The sequence below is a fragment of the Crocodylus porosus genome, unplaced genomic scaffold, assembly GCF_001723895.1.
Source record: "Crocodylus porosus isolate Cpor-Errol unplaced genomic scaffold, CroPor_comp1, whole genome shotgun sequence".
Lineage (NCBI taxonomy): Eukaryota > Metazoa > Chordata > Crocodylia > Crocodylidae > Crocodylus > Crocodylus porosus.
Genome location: NW_017728943.1, coordinates 91,740,579 through 91,756,317, shown reverse-complemented (window position 1 = coordinate 91,756,317; position 15,739 = coordinate 91,740,579). Strand labels below are relative to the sequence as shown.

The following is a 15,739-nucleotide window of genomic DNA, read 5'->3' as shown; positions in this document are numbered from 1 at the left end:
TCCTCCATCCTTTGTAGGCCTTTCTTTTTAGCCTCAGGAGGTCTTCTAAGTCCCTGGAGAGCCAGGGGGACTGCTGTGCCCTCTTGCTGCCTTTCCTCTGAGATGGAATAGAATTAGCTTGTGCATTGAGGATGTTAAGAGAATATAAAACTTTATTTTCTGTTTGGCTTATGTAGCAGGAGGCTGGGTGCTCCTGCTACTTCAAGAGAAGGCAGGTGGCATGAGAAGCAGCCAGAAGGTGTGGAAGGGGCCAATTAAAAGTCATCTGAACAGAAAGGAACCAGGCTTCAAGCATATAAGACCAGGGCCTGAGTGAGTCAGGCTGTTTAGTCCTGAAAGCCATGAAGAGAGGAGCTCCTGGGCAGCAGGGCTCCAGGGCAACATCTGGGCTGGGGTAAGAAACACTGGAGGTTTATGGACAGAACTAAAGGGTGGAGGAGGTCCTAACAGATCTGTGAATGGAGAGGCCTGGGAGCAAGGGCTGGTGAGCCCATAACCCAAAGGGGGTAGAAACAGGTCCAGGAATAGAGTGGCCTGGGAGATAGGGATAGAGAGCCCATAGTATGAAGAAGGGCAAGAGAAAGCAGAGAACCAGAGCAAAGAAGCAAGGATGGCCAGGTAGAAAAGACAAGCCTGGAAGCTACACCCCGGAGTAGCAGAGCTAGGTGAAGTGCCTGTCCAGGGAGGCCCAGTCACAGGGACTGAGACCATGCCCAAGGGTGCTGATGCTTGATAACATCTGTGAGGCATGAGTGTGATATAAGAAGTGCTTGGAGCCAAGTTATAGGTCCATAAGGTGAAGTAGAGACACCTGAATACCAACATGAGATCAAGGATTCCCTTAGGCAGCCTCCCTTTCTAAATATCTGAGAACAAGAAGGTATGTCAGGCAAGGTAAAGGGGATTAAGCCTGAGGAGTGAGGGCAGAGCAGGGGCTGAGTGGCTGCCCAAGGGCATCACAGTCATGCCTGGGACCACTTCTTGTTACAATTTAATACAGTTTTAACAATCAATTGTGTTGAGCCACTGCATTTGTCAGGTGTCCTGATCTAAATAACAATGCATTTCTAGTGAGGACTCCTTAAAACTAATCACTGATTGTTTCAGTGATTCGCCAGGGTCCATGCTGGTTGATTTTCAGAGTATAGCAAGTTTGTTCACAAAGTATTTGTCTGACAGCAGTATGTATACTGCTCTCCACTTACTTGAGTGGAAGATGTATGCTTTCTGCAAATCTAGGATTTGGCTAAATCAAAACCTCTCTGGCTTTAATGAGCTTTTAGGATCCAGCTCTTAGAAAAACGGATATAGTTATCTTTTTAAATAATTTCTTTAAATTAACAGTGTCCTGTATCTGAAAAGCCTGTTTTGGAGTTTAGTTGAGGATAAAATTTATTTTTTTTTATTTACATCAGAGGTTGGTAACAAATGTGAAAACTGTCTAGCTGTGGTAAAGTGTAATACATTTTAATTAATACATTTTAATTAATTATTGGTTTTAAATGTATGCGCACGCAAAGGCTTGCGAAATGCACCATTTTATAAATATGCAAATTAAGGAACATATAAAGGAAAACAAGTTAATTTTAAAGCTGACCTCTTATTTAAATATAAAACATTAAAATATTTCTGATTTGCTAAACCAGCAGAATGAAAAATTGGTTTCCAACATCTAATGTACTGACTACCTGCTGCTAGAATTGCTACGGATCTCCCTTTCAGCAAAATGCCCATTCCCATTTAGAGGCTCAAAGAATGCAAATCCTAATGAGCACTTTTTTACTTGCAAAACTGTTTAACAGTTCACTCAATAAGTACTTCTCCTTTTATGACCTTTTAAACAACAGAGAAAAATCTGTTCTGTATTCCCTTTAAAACAGCAAATAAAAGCAGCCTTGCGTGATGTTACATAACCTGAATGTAAATACTAGGGAAGATTAAGATGTTAGGGCAACATATCTAATAAATATCTTTACAGAATAAAAATGAAAGGACAGTTAATAAAAAGTATCCTACGTAATGAATTGAAACAACCTGTATAGAGTATCTATATTGAACTTCACGTAGGTTATCCTAGAAGATATGTGCAGAGACTAATGAATAGATATCCATTTTTTGTAAATGGTATAAAGCATTCTCATACAGGACTGTTAAAATTCTGATCCCTCTCAATGGCTGTAAAAAAAGGAGATTACAAACAGCTGAGCAAAAGTCTTTTGGTTTCTCACTGACCATTTGTAGCTATTATGTTTCTGACTAAAGCTTCATCTGAGCTGAGTTTTGCTGAAACAAAAATTACACAAAAAAGAAGAGAACTTTGAAGAGGTTTAAACTAACTTTAAGAACTAAACTTAATTAATATTCTCATCTGATCAACACTACAGACACCCACGTATATATCTGTAGGCTATTCGAGCCATTTAAAGGCAACCTCGAGTATATGAACATATAATCTTATCCTGTACAATAATTTCATCTAGATAAAGCTTTGTAACATGCACCAATCTGCATCAGCACATCCTGCACATGTAAACTGCTGTTCCTGAATTTCAGCAAAAGTACTCACACAGCAGAAATATAAGAATTCAATAATTCTTGTCTTACTTATTAAAAGTGCTTACCTATAGTACTAAAGATATACCAGAGAACAGCAATTGATCTTGCACCATTTTAGTTAAGTCAGCAATATATTAAATACATAAAGGAGCCCAATTTCATTACATACAGGAGGGGTCAATTGTCTGCAGGTGGCATCTGCCAGCCTTTGGATACTACATTCTGCTATAAGAAATAGTTTAAGTAAATTGCACACACAGTACTGGCATATTTCTGGATGAAATACTTGAAGTTACATCACACAGATCATTCTGTGAAAGGCACCTTGAAAACAGCTTCTGTGATCTCAGCCTCACTAACATACATGCAGCAATGTTAAACTTAATGGGAATCAGTGGCTTTACTCTAAGTTCACACAAGTGTAGCTGAGATCAGAGTATGATTCTGTAAGGCATGTTTTCAACAGGGGGTGCGCGCACCCCGGGGGTACTTGGGTACTGGTGGGATGCTCGTCGATTGGCTGCAGGGGACCCTCCACCTCGGTCACCAATCGGCCACTCGGGGACCCCTTCCTCTGCTCATCTGGCTGCCAGGGGACAGTATACCTTCCTTGACTGACCACGGGGGGTATACTGACCCAAAAAGTTTGAACCCCTGCTCTAAGACATAAACAGGGGGGCAGGGGGAGAGGGGACAGTGCAGGACAGAAATGACAATAGGGACAACTGCCCCAGGCCCTAACCTGAGGGAGAGGGGCGCAAAGGAGAAGAAAATTGGCTGCTGCTGAAGCTGCCATATTTGTGATGTTCCAAGTGCCTGGGCACATTCTAGCATCTCTAACCATTTCCAAGAAAGACGGTGAGGTAGGTACCAGCTGGCCACAGGAACTGCTTATAGGTTCATGTTCACAAAGAGAGATTGGTGTATCCAGCAGAAACAAATTAAAACATTTAGCCTTTTAGATATAAGATTATGTACTCCATTTTGCCACAATACTACATATTATTTCCACTGGGAATTTTTTGAGTTTAGGGGATTTTTATTTTTTTTTTCACTAGGGAACAAAAAGAAAGGCAGATCAAAGTATTCTCTCAGTGAACCTAGTGCAGCTACACTGGACTCAGTGGGGAATACGTGGTTGGTATACCTAGGAGAAGAATTTTGTCCATTGTTATTTGCATGAGCTGAAAAAGGAAACAGACTCACAGAAGCATATAGGTAGAAGGAAGCATTTCCTTTCCATCTGCTACATCAGTAGATTTGCATTTCAGAAGGTAGAGACATAACAGTTATTCAGCAGACCCTTTAGGCAGAGACAGACATTACACATAAACCAGTTTAAGCGATCAGAAATTGGTTTAAACCTGTAACAGAACAGACATTCAGTGCACATAAACCAATTTGAAAATGGCAGAAATCAGTTTGAGATAAACCTGGCTGAATGTAGTATCAGTCTTAACTGATTTTGGTCAAACTGTTTATGCAGCATCTGTCCCAGACCTTAAGGACTGCAGCAGCTCCTAATGCACAATATCCAAAGACCCCAATAAAGGCCAGAAACAATTACCTGGAGCACTCATACACTTAGATTAGGTAGTAGTGTGGCTCCAAGTATCTTGAACTCAAGAGGCCAAAAAGAAGAGGCCAAAGTAAGAGAGACCATGGCCTGGCCAGAGGTGTTAGGTAGAGCTGGCTTTTAGGTTCCACAAAGCTGGAGGCTGCAGGCATTCCTAATTTAAGGAAATAGATATTTAAAGATTCTCCCCTCTTTTAAAAATATGTTTTATACTATTCTTTTTTCAATTGTCTGTGAGACAGACTAAGTGCCAAAGGCAACAAGGAAAGGCAGAAGGGGGAAAAAGAGAGATGAAAGCATACTACTGTACTACTGACATGTTCTTTGCTTGCTTATTAGAATAAACGTCAGTTATCTCCAATGAGCTGCCTATCTAGCTATTATCAGTTGATTAATTTCTCTACGAGTTATGGTCTCTGTAGAAGGATTTTAGAGATTTTAGGATTTTAGACAGTATCCTTCTGTACTGGTTTGGGGACGTTCTATGTATAAGGTAGGTTGAGTTAATACATACTAGGTATAAGATAGAAATGAGTGAAGACACCTCTGGAAGAATCACTTAAATCCAGCTCTGCAGCCAGTATCATTGGTAGAAAGATGACACAGTGAGCCATGACAGAAGAAAAAGAGTAGGCAAGCAAAGAGGGATGCAGTTGTTAAGGCCTCTGGTGAGAACAAAGGGCATCAAATTGATGGGTTGGAAAATGGGCAGCCACTGGAAGGGTGCATAGAAGAGGCAGATAACCAAATCAACCTAAAGGTGAGATTATGGATGAGATTGCACATTAGAGTTAGCAAGTGCTAATTCTAAAGAACATTAGTCTGTGCTCAGGTTTACTAGTGCTAGTGACAGTCATCCTCAGGGTTAATAACTTCTCTACTGTGCATTGCTCAGGCCTACTGCTAAAGGGCTGGCCAGTAGAAGTGCATTGCTCAGGCCTACTGCTAAAGGGCTGGCCAGTAGAAGTGCATAGGTAAGGGCTGCAAGTCTGCTTCATGCCTTCCCTGCTTGCCAGCTCTCTAGCCACAGTGTAGGCCAGGGAGGACATGTGAAGCCCCCTGGCCTGTTGGATCTCTCTCTCTGGTCCCCATATTACCTCATTCCCCGCATCAACCCCTGGATCCCACTTCCACCCTGTAATCAGCCCCTCCACTCCCTGATCACTTCCCTGCCTCCCTCATAGATTCATCAATTCATAGATGCTAGGGTTCGAAGGTACCTCAGATCAAGTCCAACTAGGCAGGAAAGAGTGCTGGGGTCCGATGACCCCAGCCAGATGCCTATCCAGGGTTTTCTTAAAGACCCCCAAGGTAGGGGAGAGCACCACCTCCCTTGGAAGCCCATTCCAAATTTTGGCCACCCTTACCGTGAAGAAGTTCTTCCTGATGTCCAGACTAAATCAACTCTCTGTCAGTTTGCGACCATTGTTCCTTGAACCAGAGAGCAGTGCCAGTAGAAGCAGCAGGAGGGGTTCCCCCTCCCTGCTTGCTCCAGGGGTCCCTGCAGCCAGTGCTGCTACTGTGCACCCAGATCCAGCCCCCAAGAGGCTCCACAGCTACCTGGCAGCTCCTTTTCTTCCTGCCTGCCCCCCCCCCCTTCACCTCCCCTTCAGTTTCAGGGCCTGGCAGGGGCAGATATGGGTGCATAGTCATGGCATGGTCTGCAGGGACGCCTGGAGCAGGCAGGGAGGAGGAACTCCTCCACCACTCATACTGATTGGGGTGATCTAAGGGTGGAGGGGGCAACTGGGGTAGCAGGGGAGTGATCTGGAGATGGAGAGGGTGATTTGGGGGCTGGGGGGACAATGAGGGGGCATACACCTGGCAGCTCTCCACCCATCTACTCCCACCTTCCCCCTATACCTCCTCTTTCCCCCTTCAATCCTGCCTTCCTTCAGGCACCCGTCACCCTTCATATCTTTTCCCTCCGTCCTCACTTACACTATCCCCATTCCAGCTGCCAGTTCAGGGCCCTAGAGCCTTGGATAATAGCTAGTCCACCTGGGAGCAGTGCCTTCTGGGACACTGGAGGACTACAGACTGGTGTTTTTGTCTCAGGTGAACACCCAGCAGTTAAACTCAAGCTAGGTAGCACGCTTAAGGATAACCCTAGCCTAAACTGATATAATTTAAGAAGCCTAATGGGCACTTGTTAATGAGCCTTAATGTGTGATCATACAAGTTTTAAGTGCTTATAACATGGTCTAATAGTAACGTAAAATCACACCCTACAATTGCAAGAGGTATATCACTGGCTTGTAGTTTCTGCAGCAGGAGCCTCAGTGGGGCCTTAACATTGCAAACTTATTTGCTCTAATTATGTAACGAGGCTAGTCGTTTCACTAGCCCGCCTCAAAATTATAACCACCATGCACAGTAGTATGCATGTGATGAACAGGAATGGGTTACATAAGTTCTGCAAAATATATTATCAGTATTCAAAAGTTTTCCAGTAGGCAGATTCAGTGGCTGTGCAAACCTCCTTAGTTTACAATGCTTGGTTTACCTTTTTGAACATGGGCTCAGGTTTTGAGAACAAACTGAATTCCAAACTGAAGGATAACTTCCTCAGAGTACAAAAGCTTAGCTCTCAAAAGATTCTTCTCTATCTTGCCAATACTAATGAGCCAAACTTAAGTCTTGCAGTGAAAAGCATTCACTCCTCCTTCGCCTACTCCCCTCTCCCAACAACTCTCTGGGAATACCTCTTTTATTAAGAATTGGTTTACATCATTTTGAAGTTCTCATCCACCCCAAAAGAGAAGTTTTGTTTGTTACCTCTTACCGACAGTTATTTTGACAGTTCTTTTCTGAGAGTCCATCCTCATCTTCTCCCATAATATCCACCGCTGAAAAAATCAGTGCAACCAGAATTGCAAAGCAGCATACCAGTGCAAAGATCACAATACATCTTTGCTGGGACTGAAAGAGATTAAGAAGATTAAAAAATACATTAAAAAGTTTTAAAGGAGTGGGTATCTTTTGAATTTCAAACTTTTAAAGATGATCTAAAATCCTTTTCAACATCTTGGTGCTATAGCTGTCAATGTGAAACATGTCTTGAGCTGAAAAGATGCTTTCAAACCTGTCCTTCAGTATCACCTTGAGCTATACATTAAATATGTCAATTATTGTTAAATAAATCATGTCACAAACACCACCAGGACTTTGTACTAGTTTCAGTCTCTTTGTACCATGATGAAAGTGTTGTTCATCAGCAGGGCCATTCCTGCATTAATTAGGTACTTCTGTTTCTGGGCCATAGGTTTTATATATACCAGGGCTATGGCAGTCCATAGGCCACATGCAGCCCCAAAGCGGTTAAATTATAGTCCTAGGAGGAGAACCCCCATTGCTCTGGCTGCAGCAGCAGGAAGGGACTTCATGCTACCCTTCTCTATATCTTCCCTTTCATGCCCCAGAAGACAAGGTAGGGTAGCACAGTTCAGCCTCTGGTGCCCCTGAAGTCCAGAATGCCTGGGTGGCATGGTGTAGGGGGAGATTTTGCAGCCAGGAGACTGAGGGTGAGTCAGGATTCAGTGGGAAGATATGGGGAGTCAGGCACCTGGTGCAGATGGGAGGCATGGAGAGGAGCAGCAGGGAGGCATGTGGAGCGGGCGGGGGGAGGTGCATGATGCAGTGGGAAGTCATGGGCAGCAACAGTGGGGAGGTGCAGAGAGCAGCTGCAGAGGGCACACTCAGGCACTCGGTGCAACAAGGGAGGCATGGGACTTTCACTAATATGGTCCAACGGGTATGTAGCCCCAGGTCTCTTAGAAGTTGGACAGCCCTGATATACACTAACAGATGGCACTGCACAAGCCTTGAGAAGTTTTGTTCATTTGCTTAATTGAAATTAAATGTGTCACCGCCAAAGAACCAAGGAGCAAAATGCTGTTTAATAATCTTTTTCCCGTCACTATTTATAATACTTGGAATCATCATCATCACAATTATATCAAGGGACCTAATCATGGGTTAGGACTCCATTGTGCTAAATTGCACAACCACAGAAGATGACATTCCTTACCTCAGAAAAGTTACAATCCAAGTATAATACAATGGACAACATTATAGACAGCCAGAGTGGAGAGCCCAAGGTAACACTGAAACAATATGGATCAACCATGATAGGCAGTGGGCCTAGTCTGTCAAATTAAACATTGAAAATTTGCATAGGATTTGCTTCTATATAGAATAGGAAATACTGGGTACACCTACATGAGATGCTTTACTTGAGATTAGAACAAATTACTGTGCAGTAAGTGTCTGTACATGTAGAAGGTGACATTTACTGCACAGTAATTTGCTCTAATCGCAAGTAAATTTGCTCCCTGTAAATACAAGTAGCAAATTTACTCAGGAACAATTATTGAGCAGTATAGCACTTGTAGATTCTTGTCTCCCAGACTAGGGACAGACATTACACATAAACTGGTTTAAGTGATCAGAAACTGGTTTAAACCTGTAACAGAATAGATATTCAGTGCATATAAACCAGTTTGAAAATGGCTGAAACTGATTTGAGACACACCTGTGGAATGTAATATCAGACTTAACTGATTTGTCTCAAACCAGTTTATGCAATGTCTGTCCCAGACCCTTTGCTGGTTTAAGTTAAATCAGAGTCCCCTAGAATCCTGGTATGCTCCCTGGGCTGGGCTGGGCTGGGCTCTCTGCTCCTCAACAGAGCTGGGCCTGCCCCTCTGCTCCCTGCACAGACTTGCAGGCACAGCAGGGTCTGTTGGCTTCCCTGTGACCCCCTTTCTCCCCACTCCTTCCCCCCACCACTCACTTGAACAGAAATCCCTTCCACCTCTCTGCTACAGCAGGGACCATAGTCAGCATGTGGTATGCTAGCTAATACGGAGAGATTTTTGTGTGCATCTCTCTCTCCAACTTCACTGGGATAGGCAGACAGAACAGTGACCCCTTAGGGCTTTTGAAGCTAATCAACAGGTCAGCCTGAAAAGCTGTTTAAAAAGTTTGAAGTAATGTGGAAAGAAGCTAGTGTTTTGCCAGTTGAGTGATAACGAATGTTATCATCCCCCAGGCTGGCCTATCAGTTTGGGGCAGACAGTATGAGGAAGCAGGGAGGAAGACTGAAAAGCTCCGTATCACCAACAGATGCATGTGCTGTACACCCCCTTTGCCTCAGAGTGCTAGCCCATGGCTGGGGGCTAACAACTGTCCCACCTCTTGAACAGCCAGTGGGAAAAAGCCTGTGACTGTGCAGGAAGACCTCCTTAATCAGAGGTCCTGCTAGGGCCTGCCATGCCCCACTCAGCTCAGCTCTTGGCAGAAGAGAAGGGAGGGCTGTCTAGGACCCCCAGGCTTCTAGCCTGAGTTACTGCAGACCTGTGCCTGAATTTCCTCAGTCCAGAGAAAATGTCTGTCCAGCTTCAAACCAGTTCAGCCTAGCCAGGTTAGACTAACTGCAAAGATTGAATCAATTCAAGCTCAGGCTATTTGAATGTCTGTCCCTAACTGCAGCCTCCCTCCTGTGATCACAGAGCAGGATCTGGGAGTTCCCTGCTTCCAGGCCAGGGGAACTTTGTCTTTCCCAGGCCTTGGTGGTGGAGCTCGCTTTAGCAACAGGCAGCTCCCAGGGCAGGGAGCAATCTCCCAGTCCCCACCAGAAGACAACTGGCTCCTGGCACCCTGCTCCCTGCCAGCCCCTGGGCTAGCACTCAGGGGGAGTCTAGAACTGGCTGCTGCAAGGGGCACTGTCGGGCTGGTGGGGGCAGAAACAGACTGCTGCCATAAACAGCAAATCTGTGCCCACTTCCCCACATATGTAGACACTTGCCCCAGTTGGGTTTACTCTAGAGTAAACGCACCCCAAAGCATTTGCACATGTAGACGCACTCACTGTGGTGGCAACTGAGATATAGTCATGTATTAAACTGGGGTAAATGTGAACCTGTTGAAAGGTGAGTTCTGTAGACTTAATTCACACAGATAAAAGGCACACATCCATTATCTTATTTTGAAAATGGATGCTCGGGTATATCTGATGTGTAAATATTATTATCCAGATTAAAACTGTACCATCTCTTTTCTAGAGGAAAAATGATTGTACAAAAATGTATACAGAAAAAGACAAGAAAATTGACCTCTGTTACCACAGTTATTTCGTTAACTTTCAATACTACCTTGTAACTGAAATGTCATACCTAGAAAATGCCAAAGCCAATGGATATTATTTCCACAAATATGAAAAAATATTAATCTCATGCTTGCTACTGAACAGTGAAAACCTTTAGCTGAAAGGAAATAAATATGAATGTATATCCAGGAAGGACTTTCTGCAAGTCAGCTGAGTAGCAAGTCAACTATTCAGATCAAGAAGGTACACAGCATGGCACCTTACAACTAACTCTACCTCTCTCTGCTCAGATCAAGCCAGCAAGCAGCTATGCTCTGCAGCTGCAGGGACTGAATTATAATGCCTCTTTAAAACTCAATATTCAAAGTCACATTCAGTTTTCATCCTCAGAGACAGAGGGACAACTTAATTGAGTTCAGTAAGAGCTGTAGCCTTTTATCCACTACATTATGATACATGCACATTTTAAATATTATGAACACTGCACAAATCATAAGCTTGACATCTGCTTTGTATGTTATAAACATCTCTTGCAACACACACTGTATAAAAACATACCAACAATGCAGTGCAGGAAAATATACTTCTCAATATTCTTGGATTAATTTCAGGCATACTCAAAATCTGTTCCTGAGGTAAATGCAATTGATGTAATGTTATGCTGCTAGCATATTCCTGGCAGTAGATTTCATAATGACTGCATTTAGTCCCAAAGATCAGAGTCTGCAGCCAAACATGGCCAGGAAATTAAAAGAAAAATATTTGCTTTGAGTAGATGGAAAGAGTAATCTCTACATTCCAATGCTAAAGAGTCATTCAGATCTGGGACAGGTATAAAACCTGTTTCATATTTAAAATTAAATTGTTCCTTTACTTAAGTTAAATTGGAGCTGATGAAAGGTACATACTGACAGTCCTGAAAATTAACTCCCACTCTCAACTGAACAGAAACAACATTATAATTTCAATGGGATACTCTGAGAATAAAAGTGACAAGGCTAATTCTACAGTGTATAGATGTAAATCAGGTGTATCTCTACTAAGTCAATGGAGTTATTCAAGATTCACAACAGATTTTGTCACCATATAATCCTTTTCATTTCTCAGGCTAGAAGCCAGAGAGGTTGCTAAATTGCAGTCCACCAAGCTGGGGCAGGAGAGCCCCTCCTTTCAGTGTACTTCCTATCACCTCCAGGACAGCTAATCTTCACTCATGTAATATCTGTACTAAGCTTCTTCACAGCTTATTCAATGTGTGTCCTACTATGCACATGTATGTGCCATACATAGGATCACAAATGTGTCTCATCATAATCTCCACTTCATTAACCTGTCTGTTACTAATAGAGAGTATCACAGCAAATTTTGTGGACAAAGGACAACATTTGGAGAGAGACTCAGGTCCTCCCAGAAACATGTAGCCCCCTCCATTCCCCATTGTCCTAAATCCCAATTATCATGGACATATGGAAAATGTTAACTATGACTCTCGTGTCATAAATCCTCCAACCAGACACAAGAGAACAATTCCTTTCATTGACATATATAACGAAAACACCAGCAATAGGTGAGACAGGCAACACCTCAAGCTCCAGCCTGAGGAACACAAGGTACATTTTAACCAGCCGTTATCTGATTTTGAAATACGTGCCTGAATTTGCCTGCATTATCTAAGTGTGGTACAGTGCCTCCTTCATAGTTTTATCCTAGCAAGTCTCTACCAGCTAATCTACACAATACAAAACAAAAAGGACAGGTTGTTTCAGGGTCCCCCCAGAGGGGTGCTTGCTTTCGACCACTGCAAGTCTGTCTGGCCACTGAGAGTGCTCTGTCCCCTCCTTGCCCCCCAACTTCCCAAAGACAGCCCAGGCATGGCTTCTAGATCGGAGGCAACCCTGGCTCCTTCCACTCTGAGACTTTGGCCTTCAGTCCTTAACCCTCCCTGGTTGTCTGTGACCTTGACTCAAGGGGTTAGCTACCTGTTCAGGTCCTGAGAGAAGTACTTTACCTCTTGTTGGGGATCTTGCATATAAATATGTTTATCCAAAAATACAGCAACTGACTGGAAGTATGACATGGCTCTTTGTGCAAATCTGCTACCTTATTAAGAGTCTTCTCCAATTACTGCTTGGGCTGTGTTTGGCCCCTGTGTTTCACTCATAATGCAATAACTTCATAATGGCATCAACAATATTATGGTCTACACAGATTATATTTATAATCTAGGGAAAAACAGTAGAAAAACATGACTCAAGGCTCTGAGAGCCAGAGCTGTTGGCCTAAAGTCAAACAAACAAAAATGTAAAATTTATGCAAATGAAATTACATAGTTGGAAAAGAAGTTAACATAGGATTGCATACAAACAGCTGACAGCAATACTGAGGCCATCACCAACATGCCTACCTCAACAGATGTGGAAAGGGTGCACAGATTCCTTGGACTAGTGAACCATGTAGGAACATACTTATCTAATCTAGCTGTGTGAACCAGGTAGATTAGAGGATTATTGTTAAAAGATGCCATGTGGGCAAGGGATCAAGATCTTCAATAGAGACTCAGATTTTTTTTAAGTAAAAGCAAATCCAGTGTTATGATATAACAATAAGCTCAAAACTAAGTTGTCCATGAACATGTCCAAGAGGAGGATTGGCACTGTTTTACAACAGGTTGGGCACTTTTACACATGCCAGCTTAAGGTGTTTTAACCCAATTTAAGATGCATTAAGACTAAGGACAGAAGTTACACATAAACTAAGTTCATCAGAAACTGGTTTAAACCTGTAACAGAACAGAAGTTCAGTGCACATAAACCAATTTCAAAATGGCTGGAACTGGTTTAAAATAAACCTGGTTGAATGTAATATGAGATTTAACTGATTTGGGTCAAACCAGTTTATGCAATTTCTGTCCCAGACCCCTTCCTGGTTCAAGAAAAATCACAGTCCCTCTGCATCCCAGCATGCTTTGCAGACCTGGGGTGGACTGGGCTGTGCTGTCTGCTCCAGCAGAGAAGGGTTGGGGAGGGGGGGAGGAAAGCAGTGACTGCCCCATCCAGACAAACCCCAGCTGGGGTCTGGGCCAGGGAGGGGGTAAACTCATTTTCCCCCACGGACAGATCTGCCCTGCCCTGCCCTGCTAAACTTACTGTTGACTGTGACTGTGGACTACAAATCCCAGAGGCATCTGGAAAGAGGAAGTGATAAGCAACCTTGCAGAGTCTTGCTGTTGTGATTGTGGATTGAAAATCCCAGAGACCTCAGGGGCAGCAGGAAGAGGAAGCAAACACACAGCTCAGGGTAGCTACATGCCAGGCAGCTGTGCTCTAGCACCCCTCCCCCACAGGATTTTGACCTGAGCCACTGCAGGCAGGTGGCTGCATTTCCTGAATCAAAAGTAAATGTGTGTCCAGTTGTTTCTCAGTTTAATCTCTGCATCTTAGACTAACATGCAAAGGCTGAATCAATTCAGGCTCGGTCTTTACGACTATCTGTACTTAGCCTAATGATGTGTGTCTACATTTGCATACCCTTAACTCGCCTTTAAAATGGCAATTTTTAGGCTATTCACATCTAAATTTGATACTTATAAAGGCAGGTATCAAAGTTTGGCACAAATAGCTAAAGCCCATTAACGCATGTGTAGACACTGTAAGGCACATTAATGCTTTGTATGGACTGATTTGGGTCTAACTTTGGGCATTTGTATACATGCTTGTGCTGCAGAGCTGGGTACTTTTACAAGTGCATGGTGCTGCAACACATGCATTTGTATAAATGGTGAAATGCACATCAGCCCTGAGAAAATGGCAGTGGCATGCTTTTGAACCAAAGCACATCAAAGGTGTTTTAGTTCAAAAGTGCATCGCCGCCATTTTCTCAGTACTGAATTTTGTTATTTATACAAATGTATGCACCAATTACTTTTTTAGCTACAACTGTATGGCTTCCAAATATAGATTTGATCACTTATTTTTTCAGCTACAACAGTATAACTTGGAAATACATATATTTGGTGCTGTCATAATATAATATGCAAGTCATACAGTTGTAGCTGAAAAAATAATCTGTCTGCTACGGCAGATGTTTGTCAGGGCTCTTTTGACAATGTCAATGAGGCTAGGTACAGACATTACACTTTTACTGGTATAAGTGATTAAAACTGAGAAATATATATATGTATATATAATCTAGCCCTAAACAACTATAAGACAATCAGCCTAACCTCCATCCCAGGGAAAATCCTGGAAAAATTCATTAAACAATCTATGTGTGATATGCTCATTTAGGGTAAGAATCTGAACAACAGCCAGCATGGCTTTGTCGCATGTAGGTCTTGCCTTACAAATTTCATTTTCTTCTATGAACAGGTCTCTTTCCACCCGGACATGAGAGAGAAGGTCAAGATTATATACCTAGACTTCCAAAAGGCTTTTGATCTAGTATCGCATGGTATCCTTGTGGAAAAATTGGAAGATTGTGGGCTTAACTGTTCAACAGTTCAGTGGGTGGAAAACTGGCTGCATGGTAAGACCCAGAGTTCTCATGAACAGATCTGTGTCATCCTGGCGAGAAGTGGCCAGTGATGTCCCTCAGGAGTCCATGCTTGGGCTGGTGCTTTTTAACATATTTATCAATAATTCGGATATGAGGGTAAAAAGCTCGCTGGCCAAGTTTGTGGATGACACCCAGTTCTGAGGGAGTGTAGTCATGCCAGAAAATAGGTTGCAGATACAGGCAGACCTGGACAGGCTGGAGAGCTGGGCAGACCAGAACCAGATGAAATTCAACACTGAGAAGTGTAAGCTGCTCCATCTGGTGGCAAACAATCCTCAGCATATCTACAGCTTGATGGTGACAATTTGACTTGCACCACGGCTGAAAGGGACCTAGGGGTAATGATTGACCATCGCATGAACATGAGCTGGCAATGCTGTGGCCAGCAAGGCAAACAACACGCTGGCATGCATTAACCATTGCATCTCATGCAAAACTATGGAAGTGATACTCCCACTGTACTCCATACTGGTGACACTTCAGCTGGAGTACTGCATCCAGTTCTAGGCACCACACTTCAACAAGGATGTGGAAAAACTTGAGAGGGTCCAGAGAAGAGCCACCCATATAATATGGGACCTCGAAGACAAGCCATATGAGGAAAGGCTGAGGGACTTGGGCCTCTTCAGCCTACAAAAGAGAAGGCTGAGAGGGAGCTTGGTAGCAGCTTACTGCTATATCAGGGGAGTACATCCAGACCTCAGTGAACAGCTGTTCACCAGGGCACCCCTGGGGGAAGACCAGGAGCAATGGATACTAACTCCTGGAACGACACTTCAGGCTCAAGTCCAGGAAAAACTCCTTCACAGTCAGGGTGTCCAGACTGTGAAATTAACACACACCCCTGCAATTGTATAGTCCATTTGCAAGTCACACATCTGTAGTTGTCTGTCTGTCTGTCTGTCTATCTCTTTATGTACATCTGATTTAAAAGCCTGTCAGAT

General features: G+C 43.3%; 1 protein-coding gene across 3 annotated transcripts in view; it reads right to left on the bottom strand.

Annotated features, from left to right (window-relative positions):
* PLD5 (phospholipase D family member 5) overlaps positions 1-15,739 on the bottom strand; it is a 306,170-nt gene that overhangs the window by 187,048 nt on the left and 103,383 nt on the right. For 2 of the 3 annotated variants that reach the window (XM_019549792.1, XM_019549793.1), the window contains exon 2: positions 6,918-7,054. In XM_019549792.1, the coding sequence (XP_019405337.1) occupies positions 6,918-7,054 (137 nt within the window). Of the gene's footprint in view, positions 1-6,910; positions 7,055-15,739 lie in introns of those variants that run through there. The other variant, XM_019549794.1, reaches the window with a different exon arrangement.